We start from the raw sequence: 21,058 nt of genomic DNA, 5'->3' as shown, positions 1-21,058 counted from the left end.
AAAGCCAGCAAATGCTGGCACCTCCCGGACCTGGAGAGCAGGTCCTGGCAAGCTCTCAACATCTGCTCTCCCTTGGCACCTGGTGTGCAAATAATCATAATCATAATTGTAATCATAATCATAATCATAATCAATACTTCCCCTGACCATAGGGGGCACTGCAACTCAATAAATCTCTTACACAACATTTGCTGTAGACTGTGCCTTACTACCCATGTTCCCCAAACCTCCCCCTCACCCTCCCAGGCGACCTCTACCCCACCGCCAGGAAGTGATCTGCCCTAATCATGCCACATTCTGTTTAGATACTTAAATTTGCTCCCTGTGGCCTGGCAGTCAGGGACTCCTGTGATCTGCAGAATTTCCTGACGAAATGCTAACGGTCACTCCTCGTTCCCCATGCTTCCACCAATGGGAACCTTTCTGCTGTCCGCAGAGACACTCAGGGCTTGCTCAATGGCCTGGTCCCCCTGCCCGAAATGCTCTCTCTCAGTCCCTGTTTGTCGAGATCCAAGCCCTCCATCACCCCAGCTCACACTTCGTGGAGTCCCTAAAATCTTCCTGGTCACCAGATGTTTCCCTCCTCTGGGCCGTGAGCCCCGTCTGCCTCTCCATCACCTGCGGCTGTCCACCCTGCACTTGGGGGCTGGCGGTGAACGTGGCACGGGTCGGGCACATGGCTACGCCCCACTGTGTACATTTTCACAAAGGAGAAAGACCTCCCACCCCATGCGCCAGGAGGGAAAAATATGAGCGAGCCCTGGCTTTCCCTCTGCCCACCCACCTCTTCCCACAGGAGGAAGAACCCATTATCTGATTGGCAAGATTGAAAGGACGAAGCGCTTACATACTGGTATAGCAGTTATCACATGCCAGATGTCGTTCCAAGTCCTTTACAAACATCAATTCGTTAGACCTTCACAAGAATTCTGTGAGGTAGGCACCATTACCGTTGCCATTCTGCAGGTGGACATCGGGCTGGGGGATTGAGCCACTTGCCCATGTCACACAGTGCAGATGTGACCTTGATCAGTCCAGCCCCAGAGCCCGTAGGCTGTGCTGCCTCTTGATACGCATGGCTTGCGCCCCTTCTCTCTCTCTTTTGGGGACAGTGCCTGCTGTGTGGGGTTTTCCTCAGCGACTGCCCTGCACGTGGTCAGCACCTGTGCGTAGGTCAGTTTGGCCTCCCAGAGGCAGCCCCGGAGAACTACAGCTCGCTGGCCTGACTTTGAGTCAGCGGCCGAGCGTACAGCTGAAATTCAGGGACGGTACATCTGCTTTGGAGACCCAGCGTTGCCTCAGTCGGGCGACCCCAGGTCCGGACTGGGGAGGAGAAGCACATGGTGGTGTCTCTAAGCTGTTAGACTGCCCTCCACCTGCCTGTAGTGTCATTAATAATCACCCCTACAACTCCAGTGACAGCAAGACGATCAGGCACAGGCCCCACTCTCTAGGAGCTCAGACCCATGAAGATGATCACTCAGAGACTCCTATCATAGTCGGCACTCAGCAGCGCGCAAGGGTATACGCAGGCGTGGCCCTTCTGTGGTTGGGAGAACACAGCCAGAGAAGCGAGGGCAAAGGTTTCCATACTGGCAAAACACAGATGTGAACTCCAACTCCACCACTGACTTGCCGTGTGACCTTGGGCTAGTCACTTACCCCTCTGAACCTGTGTTGCATCTGAAGGGATAATGGTCCGTTCCTCTGAGGGCCATTGCGAGGGTTGAACGAAATACCCTGTGATAGTCCCTTGGCTGGGCGAGTCCTCTGTAGATGCCTCACTAACGCTGGGGCCCACCCCAGACCTCTGCCCCATCTGTGCTTTCAGGGAGAGGCCTCGGCACCTGCTCGTGGTGGTGGTCGTCATGGCGTTGGTGGACGAATGATCCGTAGCCCTTCCTCTCACGCTGCTCGCTCTGTAAAACGATCCTAAGCCATAATAGGCAATTTCACCTCTTTTTACAAATGGGTGCTTGGAACTCGGAGAGGTAAAGTGATTTGCCCAGGGTCGCTTGGCAGTATGGCTAAGGCCGGTCTCTCCCGCTGGGGCTGAGGGGCTAGGGTAAGTCCCCTCCACCCCTGTAGCCCACACGGGCTCTGCTGGAGCTATGTGCATAAAGTGCTCATTCAGTGCGTGCTGGGAGGGAATCACAAACCCCTGCAGAACCAGGAAATGATTGCCTGGCTGCCTCCCAACCCAGCCTGGATTAAAGAGCCGTAACCAGATCCTGCTGGGGACGAAGGGGAAACCGAGGCGGATGGCGTGAGTGATGAGAGACGCGCTCACACATCGTCAGGAACAGGCCGCCTGTTTCCCCACATCTGGAGGGGTGTGCGGGCCTTGTTTTATTCCATTTCATCCTGCCGGAAAGATGCAGACCTCTTGGCCAGAGTTCAGAGCAGATCAGAAAGTATGATTCAGAGCGGGGAGGGGCACATGTGTGAGAAAAGATTAACAGGAGAGGAAGAGGCAAGGCCAGAGGTAACTCAGGGCACATCAAAGCTGCGGGGTTCAGCAAGATGAGATGAGGAATCTTTTCCTGGGGCCCACAGGGCCAGGGCGGCTCTGGAAGCAAGAGGGAAACTCAGCCAGCATGAGAGACAACATCTCAGAACCAGGAGCTGAGGCAGGAGTACAGGCTCCAGAATGGGGAGCAGGAGGGAAGCTGTGTCCTTGGCATGTCGGTGGCTCAGGTCTCTGAGGCTCAGTGTGCGGCAGGGTGGTAGAGTGGACAGACCCAGTCCGTGGCGGGAGACATTGCGGGTTCTAGTCCTGGCTCTGCCACCTACGGGCTGGGTGACCTTGGGCAAGTCACTTTCCCCTCTGGGCCTCAGCGAGCTCTTCACTCAGTCAATATGTATTTCCGGAAAACCTACCATGTGTTGGATTTGCCAGGCACTGGGGACAGAGGGGGTTAGGTTAGAACCATACGGTGTGGCTGTGCTTTCCAGGGGGAGTTATGACAGCACCACACAGGAGCTCCTAACCATGTCTGGGAGGGGAAGGAGGCTAACTTGAGGCCAGAAGGATGAGTTAGGAGGGGGCCAGGTGACGTGGAGGGAGACCAGTGTCCCAAGAGGAGGCAACCGCATGTGCAAAGGCCTAGTAGCCCTGTCAGCAAAGCATGTGTGAGGAATACGGGGTCTGCAGAGATGCCGCGGCCAGAGATACAGGTAAAGAGGTAGGTGGGGCCAGCTCCTGGAGGGTCTTGTGGGCCACTATGAACCTTTGGTTTATCCTGAGGATGTTCATCTCTTAGGGATGGTGAGCCCCAGAGAAGGGAGGTCTTGGGATCAGAATGCCCAAGTTCAAATCTCAGCTTCACATGCCACTGGAAATATGTAATTAGATGAGCCCATTAATCACCTGTTTCCTCATATATACAGTAGGGGTACCATTACCTACCTTACAGACTGCAATGATGATTAGGTGAATTAGTACATATAAAGCACTTAGACTACTGCCCAGTATACAGTAAGCACTCAATAAGTACTGGCAATTATCGTTGTTGGGATACTGTACATAATGCTATCAGCAGACTGTCTGGCACCTCAAAGAGGTGCCTCTGTCCAGGCATCCTGTCCACTCTGGCTTCTGCCACAGGGCCTGGCCTTCCCCTGTCCCTGCCTCCCTGGAGGGCTATGGCTGGAAGGGGACTGGTGGGTCACAAAAGGAGGTTAAGGCCAGTGGAGTCTGAGTGTGGCAGTTTCTGGGGAGCTCCGCCCCCCCCCACCTCCTCCACTGTGTCGGAAGTGACCCAAGACCTCTAGCAACTGGACCAGAACGAGGGGCAGGACTGGGGTGGGGTCCCCACAGCAGGTACAGAGGTACAATTTGCTTACACAGCACTTTTTCAAGGGGGTTAGGAACTACCCATCATCTGCCAACCCCCAAGGTTGAGGTCACCATTCCTCATGTTTTATACATAAGGAAACAGAAGTCCAGAGAGGGAAACCATTTGCCCAAAGCTACACAGAAGCTGGTGGCCAAGCTGGGACTGAAACCCAAGGTCGAGAGATGCACAGGGACTAGATCGTGGAAGGTCTTGACAGCTCTGCCCCTGCTCCCCTCTCCAGTGTCCCTCAGCCGCCACCCACTCCACCACCAGCCCACTTCACGTCCAGCCATTACAACCCGTTCAGCACTCTTCATACTCACCAGGCCCATCCCCTCAAGGCTCAGGCTTTGGCACATTACTCCCCCATGGCTTGCCTGGAGGAACCACACCCAGACTGGACAGCGCTAGGAAGATAGCACCTCCTCCAGGAAGACTTTCTTGCTTTTTACTCCACACGTCTAACCCTAGCTGGATTGGGGGCCCTCTCAGCCTCCTTTGCCTGCCCTGACCATCGCTTTTACTGTGGGCTGTCTTCATCTTTTATCTGTAGCAGTGAGCTCTCCCTGAGGACAGGCACAGGAGATGACTCATCTGTTGGCCCTTGCCCAGCACGGGTGGAGTTAATTTCCCCACCTCTTGAATCTGGGTTGGCCCCTTTCTAAGTAAACTTTAATACCCAACGTGGGGCTCAAACTCAAGAGCCCAAGAACAAGAGTTGCATGCTCTTCCGACTGAGCCAGCCAGGCACCCATGGGTTGGCTTTTTGACTTGCTTTGACCAATAGAATATATCAGAAATAGCCGTGTGCCCAATCCCAGCTTAGATCTCAAGAGGCTTCTGTCTTCTTTCCCAGAACCCTGCCATACCATGTGAATGATACCAGCCAACCTACTTGGGGTTAACAGACCATGTGGGCCAGAGCTGTCCCAGTCAAGGTTCCAGACACATGAGACAGCCCAGCCAAGATCGGCAGAACTTCCTAGCTCCCTTGCAACTGACCACAGATGCATGAGTGGTCCAGCTGAGTCCAGAGAACTTTCCAACTTCCCTATAGGTTTGTGAGCAATAATAAATGTTTATCATTTTACATTACTGAGTTTTGGTGTTATTTGTTACACGGCAATAGCTAACTGATAAAGCCACACAGGTAAATGACTAGAAGTGAATGTATGACACAAACACAGCAGTGCAGGAAGGAGAGCTGGAATGCCAGCCTTCTGGTGTTCTCACCTTATACACATCATGGCTGCCCAGAACAGCATCAAACAGTGTGTAGAGGTCGTTGAGCAAGCCTACCACCTCAATGGGCTCGCTCAGGGCTGAGATGATGGTGAAACCCACAATGTCACTGAAGTATATGGTAACCTGGTCAAAGTACTCTGGCTCCACAGTTGCCCCCATTTTCAGAGCTCCAGCCACAGACCTGAAGAATGGGAAGGACCAGAGTCACAAGGTAGGAGGACCCCCTTCCCATAGTTTGGAGGGAGGGATTTCGGTGGGGGGGGGGATTCTTGGGTTAAGCACTGGGGAATCTGGATCAGGCCTGCTTGTATCCTGGCTGCCCTCCAGCACATACCTGTCCCTCTCTGGACATCACTTCCTCTGAAGTCAGATGGGGGACACTGTGCCCTCTCCTTGCCCCCGAGGAAGTGAGGTAGCAGAGTTAATACTCAAAAGCCCAACATAGTGCCTAACACAGATAGGGGTTCTGTGAAAATATGTTAGATAAATAAACAATGACTAAGTTAAATGAATTCATGGAATCCAGGCTTACTAAGCACCTACTATGTCCCAGGTCCCATGCTCAGAGCCACTGAGGCTAGAGACATAATCAAGTCCTAAGGGGCCACTCACGGAGGGAGCATCTGAGAGAGTAGCCTCTCTGTCTTCTGCCTCTCCAGCTCCAGTTCCTCAGTCCGCTCCTGGATCAGGTCCTCCAGGTTCTGGGAATACTTCTCCAGCATCCACAGCATAGAGTCAGCAACACTGGTCTTCTTGCCTTGATTGAGGCTTTTGAACTGAAAATGGAACAAAAGTCCCAATTCATCCATGAAGGTCAGCACACTTGCTCTTGGGTTGGCAATCTGGGCCACGAGAATGAAGCAGACATAGTCCCTGCCTGGAGGAGCTCCATTGGTGAGGAGCAGATATGTAATAGACAAGGGACGGCAGCTGGAGGGAAGCACAGGGGAAGCACAGACAGCTGGAAGGAAAAGTGAGTTAGTTCTATATGAGGCGGGCCGGCAGGGAGAGGACTTTGCAAAAGAGCCAGCCCATGGCCAGCATAGCATTACCATTAACAAACACTAACCCTACTGCTCTGGTTCTTACAACAACACTGTGGAGTGGACATTTGTTGTTCTTCTCAAAGGTGGATGGATGGATGGACAGATGGACAGACGGATGGATGGATAGATGGATGGATGAATGGATAGATGGATACATAGATGATAGACAATAGATGGATGGATGGATGGATGGATGGATGGATGGAAGATAGACAGACAGACAGATGGGTGGATATGATGGATAGAAGGATGAATGGGTGGGTGAATAGACAGGTAGATAGAAAAGATACATGTAGATTAGTTATGTATATAATCATTTCTACCTCTATTTCTCTCCTTGTTCAAAAAAATGTTTTACAAAATAAGATAATAAATACGTAAGACCACTGGGACCAAAGGAGGGAAAATGCCTGCTATTTTGGTCTAGCAAAATGTATGTTAGAATTTGGTCACAATTTTGAATATAAGCTTCCTAGCAACAAAGCAAAGAGGGAAATATAGATTATATGATCCGCAGAGTCCATGAGACAGCGGAGCATTAAACTGGTTGCTCCAAAGAAACAAACTACCGCTGGCTGCTGAGCAGAGAGAAATGCCTGTCTTAGGCCTTCATATGAGGACATTCATATGTGGTCATAAATCACATCTTCAATGAGAAACTTACAGGAAATACGGCAGTGCGTTCCCTAAGGAGATTTACTAGAACCTTCCCCAGTCTGGTTTGTACCTTCCCAAAGTGCAGTCAGTGGGAGAAGCAAATTAATGACGGTCAAAGTGAAGGAGTCCAACCCTGTCTAAACCCAGAAGCTTAGTGTGTGGGCAGGTGTGCGTGTGTAGGTGCACATATCCAACCTCCGTGAATACCACTTAGCTCAACCCAACATCTGTAAGGTGGGGAGTGGCTGCAGCCCCTCACGTGCACCTATTTTATACCGCCCATTAAAACAGAGGCGCAAGCTTAAAGGGCAGTCGGGGTGGGCATGGCAGCTGCTGACCCTGAGGCACCAAGGACCTGATACTGACCAGAAGTTCACCTCTGCAAGGAAGGCCCTCGTTATACAAATGAGAAAACAAAGGATCTGAGAGGTGAGATACCTTGCCAAGGACTTCACAATGGTGGAACTGAGTTTCAAACTGAGATCTTTCACGTATTAATTTTATCATTGGCCAACCCACTGAATTAGTTTAAAAACTGGAATGCGCTTTCCATTGTTTCCCCCGGTTGCCCAGGAACGCAATCATAGGATCTGCAAATAGCAATTAATTTCTTCTTCCTTTCCAGTATTCATTTTCCTGTCTAATTGCATTAGCCGATACTCCCAGAATAATGTTAAATGAACGCAAACCCAAGCCTTTTGATTTCCAGGTCCATGTTCTTTCTCTAATGCCTCACTCACTCTCTCTTTCTCAGAGAACCACCTTTTTTCTTAACTTAGTTATCTCACCCGATGGTCACTCAAGTGTGGGGAGTCAGACCACAGTTAGTCTTACCAGGCAACTTTTAAGGAGGTTGAAGCTCAGCAGAGCAATCAACGTGCCCAAGGTCAAGGAGGTAAACTGCAATGTACATGTGAACGAAGGCATTCTGGCCTTTAGCCTCCCCACGGCGTGGTCCAGTCCCTGCCTTTGCGCCGAATGCATCACATGCCCATCTCTGCCTTCTCCACCCCAGAGCCTTGGGCAGGATCTTTCTCCACAGTCACCCATCGCTGGCCACGGCAATCTCTGATCCCTGGATAGATTCCAGGCTCGTGTTTTAAGAATTGCTGGTCCTAGCTCTGCAACCCACCCCCACGGTGGCCACTGAGAGCTCATTTACTCTGAGATCCAGATTTCTCATCTGTGCAATGGCGACGCCACGCCTGATACCTGAGCTGAGGTGAGGAAAGGAGGTGGGAAGTCAGGGGATGTGGGAAGGATTCTCAGGGGACACCTGTGTGCTCCTTTTGTGTGTCTTCCTCACTCCCGCTCCCTCATCACCTGTCTGGACGCCCCTCTTGCTCGCTGAGCCTCTCCTTGGCAACGTTTGCTGCAGCTGGGGAGTAGAGGGCAGAAAGGGAGGCACAAAGATGTCACCTCAGGCTTGATGGGTTAGTCTTGTGGGAGCCATTAGCCAGTTCAGTCAGGCCCACACTCTCCACCATCGCCCTGCAAACTCGTACAGACTTGCCTCACCCCTCCTGTTATAGATCCCAAGGCAGGCCTGGGGGTGGGGGTGCACCCGAGCTCCTCACTAATTCCACTCACGGACAAGGGGAATCAGCATTGTCTCCACAGCCACAAACGACCTCTTTGCTCTGGGGCCAGGAGGCCGAGATTTCCAGCACCAGCTCTGCAGACAGACAAACCTGAGTTTGGATTCCAGCCCCACCTTTCACTCCCTCAGTTACCTTGGGCGAGTCCCTCACCAATCTGTGCCTCAGTTTCTCTCCCGTAAAGCCAAGATAATAACAGTGCTTTTTTGGAGGGCTAGCCTAAGGATTAAATGAAGTAAGCACAACATAGCATGGGCCTCGGCACTTAGGAAGGCACTCAACACACATCCCCGGAACCCAGGGATCTGAGAAAGTTTTCCTCAGAGGGTGGACCTCGGCCATCCCCCCTTCTCCCCCGCAGGAGTGATGGTGCTGGCCTGTTGCCCCTTTGTTACATAAGGTTTCTAGGCGTCGTAGGTAGTATCTGGCTGTCACTGGGCAAAGTGAAGTGAACCGATCTGCTAGTTCTTGGGAGCACTGGCCTGGGGTGCACTGACCTGGGTGTAGATCTGGTCTAGACTGGGTCTGTCCTCTGGAGCCTCCTCCCAGCACTGCTCCATCAGCTGGATACACTCGGGCGGCCCATGGTCAGGGGACACCAGGGGCCGGCACAGGGGAGGGGGCGACGCCACCTTCCTGATGATTTCTGCAATAAACATGTGGACGATAGGTCGGACGGGCCCAGGAGGACTCGTGGCAAGGGGTTGGCCTGGGGTCCTGAGAAGGAGGGCAGGGTAGGCCCATGGGGGTGTAGGGATCAGGTCCTGAGGGTATTTCTCACCTCTTCTGGGCATGCTGGCCAGTGGACCCAGGATTGCCCAGGGTGTGGCTTGGGAAGGGGTCTCACGCTAGGAGCTGAAAAGTGGGTTTTGACTTCTGGATCTGCCTCTCCACCTCTCTGGGAGATGGTGGACAAGACAGTGACCTTTCTGAGCCTCAGTCTTCCCACCTGTGAAACGAACTTAATAAACTGCCTTCTTGAGAGGAGTGCAGAGGGAAGAGATGATAGATGTTAGGCACCTGGCCCCTAGCTAGCACCCCCCCCCCCCGCCAACCCACAAACCCAGTCGCTGCCTCTTGCCAGCGATGCCCCACCGATGTGCTTGAAACCTTGACGCTGTGGCTCTTGCCTCCAGTCCTGCCACCTGGAGACTTTCCGGTGCCAACTCCCCATGTGTGAAACAAGATTGTATGCTTTCATTATCATCATCATTATCATTATTTTCCCAAGACAGCCCCTGCCATGATCTTCCTGTCCCCACTCCCTGTGATAAAGACCATCCGACTAAGTCGAGGTCCGATAGATCGGCGTTCTAGTTCTGGCTCTTGCTATTTGCCATCACTCTGTGCCTCAGCCTCCTCATCGGACAACTGGCCGGGAAAAGCTCCCCCTCAGGAAGCTGTTGGGGGCACTGGGGGAGCTGAGAGACTCACAAGGGCATTGGGAGGAAGTGGGGCTGAGTACCAAGCTCAGATTTTCAGCGGATCAGGAGGGGACTTCTATATCACCCTCTTACATTCTAAGTCATATCACCTCTCTGAGCCTCAGTTTCCTCCCATATAACAAGTACAGTTATAAATAGTACAGACCTCCTAGGGCTACAGGTTACTCCCTCAGGAGGGCTGGGATCCTCCTCTCTTGACCGAGGAGGCGGGGGCCCTTGGTGCCACCGAGGAGAAGTTTCCTTCTGGATTTCAGTTCCCTCCACATTCTTTGTTGGCCCCCTTGTTGGGGGGTAGTGCATGAGTCCCTGTCTAATTTTATATATAGGGAAACTGAGGCTCCTGGGAGTGAAGGAGTTCACCCACAGCTGCAGGGTTGGTAAAAAGCAAACTGTAGAACTGAGCCCGATCTCCTCCAGGCCTACATGATTTTCTCTGCCCAGAGGCTTCCAGCCTGCAGGCATCAGACCCTGAGGGCCTCTGAGTAAAGGGCCTGGAAAGCTGTGTGTGCTTACAAAGGAGGGTGTGCAGATGGAATCAATAACACATCACACACACACACACACACACACGTATGACTCTTTTTCAAAAGTATTCAGATGGGGTTGTGATGAATAAAATACAAATCCATTTCAAAGCGCTGCTGACTTCAGAGCCGATTCTGTCTTTGGGGATTTTCTCAGTCAGCGGATATTAAAAATCACATAGCATGTGAGGCTCCAAACGTTTTTGACATTAAAACGGAGTCCTCGTATGTGAATGTGCTGAAAACGGCTGTCCCAGGCCAGGCCAGCCGCGGTCTCACGTTCCCTCCCCCTGCCCGGCCCGCTGTCCACACCCAACGCATCACGGTGACGGACCGGCCATGTCAGCGGTTGAGGGAGGAGGCCACACACACACCCAGCTCTATGGGAGTATGCTCCATGGATGACTCCAGGAGATTTTAGGGCAAGGACACTGAGCTTGTCCAAGTCCCAGACCCATTGCTTCCCCACCGAGAAGCCCCTTCCCCTCTCCGGGCCTCACTCAGCTATCTCTAACGAGTGCACCTACCACCTCCCAGGGTTGTCCAGTGGAATAAAGCATATGACAGAGAGAGCTCTGGAAGCTGCAATTCCACCCCCCACCCCCACTGCGCGCGCACACACACACACACACACACACGCATACACACAGGATCTTGAAAAGATGTTACTTCTAAGATCAAGGAGCGTTTGCGTCCAAGTTGGGAATTCAGGAGAGAATGTGGGCTCCCCCATTAGCACCTCCCTAAAACCGCCCAGGCAAATATTTATTGGGTGCCCACCATGTGTCAGGCACTTGGTCTAAAGAAGTTCACTGACTCCTCACAACCACTCTAGGAGGCAGGCAACATAGTCCCCATTTTACAGACAAGGAAACTGAGGCTCAGAGCCTGAAAGGGATTTCCTCAAAGTTATGAAGTGAATTGGCCTGGGGCTGGGCTTAGGTTGGCGTCCCCCAGTACCTGGGCTCTTAGTGTTTTACTCCCCGAGACCAGGGACAGCGTGCCCGGGGACGGAGCAGGCCCTGGACTGACAGCCTGATCCAATGGCGGCCATCAGGTTCCAGGCCTGATCCCTGCACCTAAAGCCTGATGGAGCCCAGGCCTGAGGGCCATACACTTGTGGACCCCATCTGGCTGGTCTTCCCTCACCCAGCGGGCAGATGTGGGGGGTCGGGCCACTGAGGATGTTGAACAAATGGCCTGACAAAGATCCCCCTCCTTCCCACTTCTTCACCTCATAAATTTGGAGCTTGGAATGCTCGTTACTCACTGAGCAGTGCTTTAGTGGAGAAAGGAAGCAAGCCAGGCCTCCCATGAGTTAATGATTTTCCTTTGGGGGTGGGACGGAGCAGTGGGTTCAGCTCCATCACTGCCCTGGACTGTGGGCTGAGAGGCCGGGGTGTCTGTGAGGACAGGTCCCTGGGACTGGACACAGACAGGAGGGGGGCAGCTAGAAGAACAGCCCAGGGTCTGGGAAACCCTGATGAGAAACACAGAAAGGGAGGAAAGGTTTCTGAAGTTGGTCCTCCGCACTGGGGTCAGAAAAGAAAACATCTAAGACTGAGTGATGATGGGGAAGGTGTGAGTGACCATCCCGCACACCTCAAGTATAAGGACAGAGATGTTCTTGAAGGAATCCTGTCTGGGCAGAGAAGCAAGCCCCTAAATACTGAGCAGCCTGGCCACATCAGACGAGGGCCAGATGTCTGGCCCATTTTTATTTCATCCCCATTCTAAAGATGAGAAAACTAAGGCTCAGAGAGGGTAAGCGATTTGTGTAAGGTCATGTAGTAAGTTAAGCGATACCGCTGGGGAAAACTGGGGTCTATATGGACACAAAGTCTATGCAGATCAAGGCGGGGTGGTTAGGGCGTGAGCATCCACAGACATGGCAGTGACCTTAGAAGGGGCAGAGGGGGTTGAGGTTTTCACCCAGAAATCAACATCTTTAGCCCTGGAGCTGGTCAGCTGCCATTTTGGTGGAGCTGCTGAAGGCCGCCTGGCTTGAGCCAAAGAAACTTAATTCTCGTGGTCAAACCAGGCAAGTGTGTCTGTAAGGTTATTTCCGCCAGGATTTCCTGGTGGCCACAGAGCTCCCCAACTACACGGGGACTCCAGCCAGCGAACGGCCAAGGAAGGAGGACAAGGGCACTGTACCTTCTGCGGAGAGCCCTGAGGAGCAGTAGGGTGGGCCTCGAGTCAGCACCTCCTGCAGGATGATGCCGATGCTGAAGATGTCTGCTTTGAGGGTGCCCCGTCCCGGCGCCCCGGGCCCCCGCAACAGCTCTGGAGCCGTCCACAACAGCTCTGCAGTCACAAGGCAAGGCCACACTGTCCTCACCCACTGTCCACCAAACTGGGCCAAGATGGGCAGGCACTTCACATAGGTGGTGTCATCGCCCTCTACCTACAGCCCCCAGGAGGACATAGGTGCTTCTGTTCTCCCCCATTCATAGGTAGGGGGCCTGAGGCAGCTCAAGGTCATACCACAGGAAGTGCTAAAAGATTGGACATCTCCCCTGTCCCCCTGCCTCACAAGCATCCAATTTAAATAGAGGCCTCAAAACCCACTGGCAGCGCCTGCCCATCCCTGAGCTGACCTTCTGGGGCTGGCCGGGGGCGGGGAGCCCGCTGAACGTCCAGGAGCTCTGCATAACCATGGTCAGTGACCTTGAGGACAAAGCGCCCATCCACCACACAGTTTCGGGACTTGAGGCGTCCGTGAGGGAAATGTCGATGGTGCAGATACCGCATGCCCTGGAAAGGACGTAATGGTAGCCCATTATGTGATGAATCAAAGGGGCCCCTAGTCCTCTCAGCATCTCACAGACCCCAGAAACACTTCCTGCCTCCTCTCACCTTCTCCCATACTGTTCAGATTTTTCTTAGACAAAGTAGGAGACCAGGTCTTGGAAATCTGAGCGTCTCTTTTCTCCCTGCCCTCCCCATGGCCCCCATAGCTCTAGGCCCAGGGAGGGTTCTCACACGGATCAAATCCAGCAGCAGAGAGGCCTTGAAAGTCCAGTCCAGCCGCAGAGCTTCATTCCGCAGCAGGTCCTCCAGGCTGCCCCGGGAACAGTGCTCCAGCACTAGAGCACTGACCCCAGGGGCCACAAAGAAGCCCAGGCAGGCAGCAACGTTCTCATGCCGCATCTCCCGCATCTGTTGGGGCAATAGGCATCTTAGCAGCCCCCAGGGGCACATCGAAGGCTGAACCAGGTACAATCCACATCTGGGTCTCCAGTATTTAGCACCCAGTACAGGGAAGAGCACAGAGAGGCACCAGAAATGTTGGGTGGATGGATGGATGATGGATGGATGAATGGATGGATGAGTGGGTGAACAAGTGAATGGAAGTGTCATGGGAGAATAAATGAATAAGCTGTGGCGAACTCCACAGTGTAGGGATCTAGGCCTGTTTCCCAACCTAAGTGGAACCATGGACCTGAAAACTGTGACGTTTCTCCCCTAAGACTCAGAGACTGATAAGGAGAGGAAGAAGAGCAGAAGGGACCAGGCTCAACAAGAAAATAGCCTCTGTCATGGCTGCCCAGCAGGTCAGAGAGCTTGAACCCAAGCAGTGATGCTAGCATTTATCAAAGGCACACTTCTGGCCAGAGACAATTCTAGGTTATTTCATATGTTCTCCCCAATCTTCCTAATTCCCCAGAGGGTAGATTTCATTAGCTCCATTTTACAGGAAAGCTAAGCGTTTCATGGAGGCAGAATTCTACCTGGGACCTTCCTGATTCCAATCCTGTGCTCCGTGCTCCAGCCACAGTGCTTCTCAGGATACTGACAACCTCGGGGGTGAAGGGGCTTATGTGGTTAGTGATGACAAGTGACCGGAAGCTCCTTGAGGGAAGGAACCCTGTCCCTCTTCTCCACAGCTGTACCCCCAAACCCAGAACATGGCCTGGCTCATAGGTGGTGCTCAAAACACAGTGACTAAATGGGTGGATGGGTGGAGGGATGGTGGGTACAGGATGAGGTCCTTAGAGGGTGTTGCTGATACTGATGGAAGGGACTGTGCCCCTGGGGGTCGTGGTGATGGTCACGTTGAGGTGGTGACGTGACTTGAGGAATGCTCGTGAGTGAAGATGAGTGTGTAACTGTGGCTGAGGTGTTGGCCATGGGGCAGCAATTGTGATGATAGAAAGGACTCCTTTCTGAGGCTAGAAGCTTCCACGTTGAGCGGGGACCACTCCATACCAGTAGGGGTCCCCTGCCAGCGTCCCCTCCCCTCCTTGGCCCTACCTTTCTCAGAAGGCTGAGGCAGCTGGGCCGAAGCTCAGGGGCTGTGCCTGCTTCAAACCTCTTCAGCCACACCCACTCCCCCTGTTGGAGGAAGAACGAGAAAGTTCGCCGATGCTGGTCTCCTGCTGTGCGACCTTGGGTTAATCCCTCTGTGCCTCTCAGCCCCGGCCCCATAAATGTATCTTTTCTGTGTGCTGCAAGCCAGGCAGGGCCTGGCTGGCAGAAACCGAAGTTAGACTTTCACTTTGGTGGGGCAAAGCCAGGGGCTTTGGCTGACAGACCCGAGTTCAGTCCTAACCCTGCCACTGTCTAGCTCCGTCTGTGAGCTTGAACAAGTGACTTTGGTTCTCTCAGCCTCTTGTTCCAGTTCTGTAAAGGGAAGATGATACCCCCACTCGCCCTGCAAGAGCTAACACTTGTTGCATATAAAGCATGTCAACATGCTCCCAGTGTCAAGGTCAACTTTACTCTGCAAGCCTCAGGCACCCACAACACCCCAAAGCCTGTGAAGTGACGGGGGCTCTGTGACCCAGAGACTGTAGGAGAGGGGACGGCGGGAGAGAAGGAAGCCTCGGGCTGGGGCTCGGTCCTCGCCCCGGCCTGGCCCAGAGCTAGCTGCAATCTTAGCCCTCTCTCCCCTGTCACGGATGGATTTTTGCCTTGTCAGCCTCACCCACAGCCTGTCAGCAAACTTAGAGAAGCAGACAGAACATGCTTTGTACAGCATTAAAGCCTCCTTTCAGCATAAAAGAAGAAAAGATGGGATTCCCCTGGGGAGGAAGTGGAAAAGAAGGATCATAAGCCTCATGTCGCTTCCTGTACAATTAGCCTGGCTCATCAGCTGTGAGTCACAGAATTTGAGAATCGGAACATCAGTGAATTGTCGAGTTGGAGAACACAGCACCTGAAAAGCCACAGTGTCCTCAACAACTTTAGAATCCTGCCGGTCTAATCTCTGACTTTGTGGCCTCCCTATCGGCTGACGGTCTGGGGCTGTGTGCTTCCCTCACCTCTGGGCCTCAGGGACCTGGGATCTCACTGTCCCTTGCCGAAACAGGCAGAAGGGTGACCTAGACTGGCCCCCGTGCTGAGAGAAACCCTGGGTGGACCCACGCTGGGAGAGCCCAGGCCCAAGTAGCCAGCAACTTGCTGTCCCAAGGTCAGATCACAAACCATGCTGAGCTGGGAATTGAGAGTCCTTCTCCACTCCTACTATGCCACTGATTTGCTGTGGGACCGAGGAAAGTCACTGGCCCTCTTCAAGCCTCGGTTTCCCATTCTGTAACAGGAGTAGGGCATACAGAAGCCCAAGAGGCTGTGGGCTCCCTCAGCTTCTCCCAAACTCACTGCAGCTTCTCAGGCCCAAACCTGTGGTGGCAGAGCCCCTCACCTGGTACAGGGCCACATTGGTGGGCTCCTGGGGGGCCTGCAGGCTCCTTGCTGACCCCTGGGCCACCGACCTCAGGCTCCCGCCATCTGCCACACTTCTTGATTCACTCACGTTGTCCACGTGCAGCCTCTGGAGGGGGCAGGTGCGGTCAAGAGCCTGGACCAGGCCTCAGTCAGCGGCTTGCCCACCCAGCCCAGTGCCTGTCCCCCTACCCGTCTGCTTGGCGGCCGATGGATGAAGGTGAGCTCCTGGGCTGTCAGCAGGATCCGGTGGGGGCCCCGCACCAGCTGTAGCTGTTGGATGCCCAATCTGGAGGCAAGAGAAAGTGCAGGGCAGAGGGAGGGCACACGTATCACTCCCACCTCGATCTGGCCTATTGGGCCTGCGCTCACCCAGAGCCCTCTCCCTCTTTCTCTCCCTTCTCCCCAGCAGTCCCAGCACCGAGGGGTCACTGCTGAGCACTGCCCCCTACCCAGGCCCTTGGCCCAGCTCAGGCCTGATAAGCCTACTGGTCCCTAGCCTGGGAGTTCCCAAACTGCCCGGAGGCTTCCTGAGGTGAGGGCCGGGGGCAGGCTCAGGGAACACAGAGGATTTCAGACCTAGGAAGAATGCTTTCAAAACTGAAGGGCCCTGGGAGTTGTCCTGGTCAAGCCATCATTGTGCATGTTCATAGCCTGAAGCTCAGGGATGGACAGTCTTACGTAAGGTCCCAGGCTTCTTCCCCAACTTTCAAGTGGACCTTTTCTCAAGGCCCCCCAGCCTCAGCAGGGCCCTGACTAAGGCTCTAAGGTGGACAGGAGTGCTGGACTGTCCTGAGGTCCTGGGATGGGAAAGCCTCCTGCAGATTGCCAGGACTGTGCACACACAAGAGAGGCCCTGTGGGTGGGGGGCACAGAGGGGCAGAAGGAGGCTCGGGTGCAGACAGAGTCTCACCTGATGAGGCAAGTGAGGGTCCCGCCAGCCAGCAACAGGACACATGCCAGGACAAAAGCGAGGAAGCTCCCCGGGAGCTGTGCATCTGCGGGCGGAGCAGGATGGACGTGAGTCCTAACAGTAACAACCACACAAGGAGGGCAGCCCCCTTCACCCAGCTCCTGCACCCCCTCCTGGGCCTTCCTCTGGGAAATGGAAACACAAACCCCAATCCAGACCGACCCCAGGGATGAGGCTCAGAATGACACTCACATAGGAAAGTCCTATCTGTGGACTGGTCATCACACACAGGTATTGAGTCCCAGTGTTTCAGCCTGGGTTCTTGGGCTCCCTGTCCCCGGATCCCCATGGTCCCTGCTCAGATCTCATTACCGTCCTGGTCAGACTATGGTCTTTTGTCTGATGGCATATCAAGTCCCTTCCCAATAGACAGAGTGGCTGGATAGCAGGGCCTGTGTCTTATTCATCTCACTGTCCCTGGCACCTAACACAGAGCCTGGACACGGCAGGTGCTGAATAAAAATTTTGTATCCCTGTCGATTATTGTCCTGCTTCTTGCGTATCCCCTCTGATGGGCCCCTCGCTATCTGTTTGGACAGCCAGTTTCATTGTCCTTCACTCTGACCATTAAGAGAGCCTTCCTGACACCAAATCCAAATCTCCAGGCCTCATGTCAGGAGTTGGATGTAAAGAGGCTATTAAAGTTCACTGGCAAGGTTGGGAGGGCACCCCTACTTTGCTTGGGCAACCCTAGCATCAGCTTAGGCTGGCAAGGATGCTGAATGCCCAGCCCCAATCTGGAGAGAGGACATTGACCTCTGCTGCCACAGAAATGGGGCCATCCCTTCTGCCTTCCATGCCTCCTCTCCCTTCTTCCTTCCGCTGGAGGATGAGCTCTGCTGTCTGCCCCCTGCTGAAGCCCTCCAGTCTGAGTCCGTCATAATAATAGCAGCAAATACCTTGCAATCCCTATTATACTATTGCACATTGTATTGCATTAAGCACCTATTCTGACGATGTTATTGTATTTCAATTCACCTTATTCTGCACAATGACCCCTGGAAGTAGGTATGGTCATGGTCACAATTTTGTAGAGGAGGAAACAGAGAGAAGTAACTGTCTGTGAGTGGCAGAGCCTGGGTTCAAACCCTGGCACTTTCGCTCTGGCATCTGGGCTCCTAACCACCGCATCATCCTGCCTCTCGCCCAGGCTCTGAGAGGGTAAGCTTTGAGTCTTAATCTGGAGGAGACAAGGGAGCAAACGCACAGGGTGCGACAGAAAGCACAGTGTGCCCCAGGCCTAGGGGGCAACGAGTGCCAAGGTTCTGAAGCAGGAGCGGCCTGCGATCCAGGGAAGGACAGAGCAGAGCAGGAGGAAGACAGACCAAGATGCTGAGCGGGACAGGGTGCTGTGAAGTCAGAGGCCAGGACTCTGGCTTGGCTCCGGGTGAGGCCAAGCCTCTACAGGTCCTGGTGGGGGAGTGATTATGTTTCCAAAGGATCCTCCAACCGGCCAGGTTGCATGAGGACGAGGGGGAGGCAAGGCAGTGACCCAGTGAGAGATGACGAGGGCCTGGCCCAGGATGGAGGCAGTGACTGGTGAACAGCTCTGCTTCCGGGCAAATTCTAAAGATGGCGCCCCCAGGGTGTGCTGACCAACTGGATGGGGGGTGTGAGGAGACAGAGCGTTCCTGTGCCTGTGGGAGGTTGGGGGTTCCATGACCTGCAACGGAGAACATCATGGGAGGCAGACTGGGGGACAGATCAGGAGTTGAGCTTCAGACATCAAGTTTCAGATGCCGACTAGATATCTAGGTGTCAGTAGCATCTTATTGGACATGTCAAGTAGGAGGTTGGGCAGATATGGAGTTTCGGAGACAACAATGTCCATCTGGGGGCCACGAGAATGGATAAGACACTGTGGGAGTAAGTGCTGAGAGAAAACGGCTCAAAGCACCAAGCCCACAGGAGCGGTGTTAATAGGTTAGAACTCTATAGAACAGAAAAGATGACTGAGAAGGTGATGAGTGAGGGGGCCCTGGAGAGGGATGGAGTGGCAGGGAGGACGGGAGTTCGGCTCCCTTGGCTGAGCAAGGCCAAGACTAGCAGCTGGCTCTGGGCCTCAGCACATGGAGGCTACTGGGGGCCTTGATAGGACTGCTCGTGTTAAGAGAGTAGTGGAGAGAGTCAGCGAGGAGGACTCCAGAGAAGAGTGGAAGGGACATTTAATCCAGTTAGCACCCACACCCTTTCGACGGATCTTGCTGCCAAAGGGAGTCAAGGAATAAAGCTTAGGCTGAAAGGAGATGTGAATGAATGGCTCTCTAAGGCTGACATTCCAAGACAAAAACAATCAGAGGAAACAAAGAACACGGCACATTCTCTTGCTGACAAGACCCTGAGGCCCACAGAGGAGAGAAGCCAGCCCTGGACAGGACAACTCCAGCCGGTCCCAGCGCTCCTAGGTGCCACTTGAGGAGTGCTTCTCACTGAGAGCACGTGACCGCGTAGCCCCTTCCCATCTCCTTGGAAGTACAAGCCCTGCTCCTGAGGTCTGCCCCACCCCCACCTCACGCAAGGACAAGCAGTTGAAGGTGTCAGGTCTTTGTTCCTATTTCTACATGAGAAATGGAGACCCAGAGAGGGTATGCAACTTGCCCAAGGTCACACACCTAGTCAGGGGCAGCACTGAACTGCAGCCCTAAGTACATTTGCCCCAAAGCCCCCGCTGTCTGGTCTCTCAATCCACGGTGGTGATCAGTTGTATCGGTGATAATCATGACAACACAGGCCAGAGTGTGAACTGTCACTTTTAGATCCCCGAGAAAAGATACATCCTGAGGCCGCTGCTCAGGCTCCCACAACCCCCTAGTGTCCCCTCTCAGAGCCCCCTCTCAGAGCACCTGCCCTTACCCCGTCCCCCTTTACCCAGGGAGCTCCATGCCACGTGCCGGCAGTGACCACGAGTCTTATCTGCCATTGTATCCCCAGTTCTCAGCACTGAGCATGGGACAGAGTGGATGCTCAATAAATGTTTGCTGATTGATTTGTTGAATGAATTAATTAAAAACCTGTTAGATGGTAAAATCTGTGAGCCAGGGCTGACGGAGAAGGATCTCCTCTGAGCTCCATCAGCCCCTGGCTGCCCCCTTCATGGCTCTGATCACACTGTCTTGTATTGTTTTCAGCTGTCCCTGTCTCTGTCACCAGGCAGAAGCCCCTGGAAAGCAGGCCCTGGGGTTGGTCTTCGAGTACATCAGCTCAATGAGGGCAGGGACATCATTTCATTCACTCCTATATCCCTGGGGCTGAGCGTAGTGCCTGACACGTGGGAGGTCCTCCAGCAATATTTGTGGGAAAAGGGGCAGAGAAACAATTGGGTGAAGGCTTCTTCTCATGAGCTACCTTCTAGTCTGGGGAACAGATGGCACTGATTCTTCCCAGCACGGGACACACACCCTTATGAACATGAAGCAATTCACTCGGGGGCTGTGGGGATCATGGTGGCCGGGGTGGAGGGGCAGCCCTGATTGGTAAGACAGGTAAGATTTAACCAGGCAAGGTGGGGAGCTCTCCAGGAAGAGGAAAACACATTGGGTGATTGGATGGATGGAGAGATGAATGGATGGAGGGATGATGAATTACCTCTCATGCATAGCATATTGGGGTCAAACCAGCAGCTGGAGTCACGTGCTGGAGGGGCCCCTCCTGGAAAGTGTATGGCCCTGTCCAGGGGCTGCACTTGCCACGTGCCTGTGTCCAGAATGTGGGTGGGGACCAGCTGGCTTCCCTGACCATCTGTGTCCAAGATGACGTACTGAGCCAATCTCCTGCCCTTCTCATCCGTCCGGATCCTCTGGCTAAAGCCAGCCACATTCAGAGCCCCTGTATGGTCTCCCAAGTGGGCCCCCGAGAGTCCTGCCCCATGGCTCTCAGAGCGGTTCAGGGCATGGGCCAGCAGGACAACAGCATCATAGATGGTCCCAAAGAGCGGGGACACCTGTGGAAGAGAAGGTCCCTCAACCCCATAACCCCGTGGCACAGGCTCCCAGACATCTCTGAGCCCTGCCAGCAGCAGTTGTATGGATTATCACCCCCACCCCGCCCCCAACACAGCCCTCTCT

The 21,058-nt window shown here is 53.8% G+C and overlaps 1 protein-coding gene across 1 annotated transcript in view; it reads right to left on the bottom strand.

Moving 5' to 3' along the window:
• Positions 1-21,058, bottom strand: part of LOC124505923 (guanylate cyclase D-like) — a 105,801-nt gene that overhangs the window by 8,019 nt on the left and 76,724 nt on the right. Inside the window, exons 6-16 of the mRNA XM_047071976.1 lie at positions 20,580-20,934; positions 16,935-17,019; positions 16,214-16,310; positions 16,002-16,130; positions 14,612-14,692; positions 13,340-13,516; positions 12,955-13,111; positions 12,512-12,661; positions 8,883-9,031; positions 5,697-5,860; positions 5,073-5,265 (exon numbers count right to left, since the gene is read on the bottom strand). Coding sequence (XP_046927932.1) covers positions 5,073-5,265; positions 5,697-5,860; positions 8,883-9,031; positions 12,512-12,661; positions 12,955-13,111; positions 13,340-13,516; positions 14,612-14,692; positions 16,002-16,130; positions 16,214-16,310; positions 16,935-17,019; positions 20,580-20,934 — 1,737 coding nt within the window. The remainder of the gene's footprint in view (positions 1-5,072; positions 5,266-5,696; positions 5,861-8,882; positions 9,032-12,511; positions 12,662-12,954; positions 13,112-13,339; positions 13,517-14,611; positions 14,693-16,001; positions 16,131-16,213; positions 16,311-16,934; positions 17,020-20,579; positions 20,935-21,058) is intronic.

The sequence above is a fragment of the Lynx rufus genome, unplaced genomic scaffold (assembly GCF_022079265.1).
Source record: "Lynx rufus isolate CCGP_SWC_20201006 ecotype Redwood Valley unplaced genomic scaffold, mLynRuf1.p SCAF_9, whole genome shotgun sequence".
NCBI classification, from domain to species: Eukaryota; Metazoa; Chordata; class Mammalia; order Carnivora; family Felidae; genus Lynx; species Lynx rufus.
This window is presented reverse-complemented; position numbering and strand designations above follow the sequence as displayed.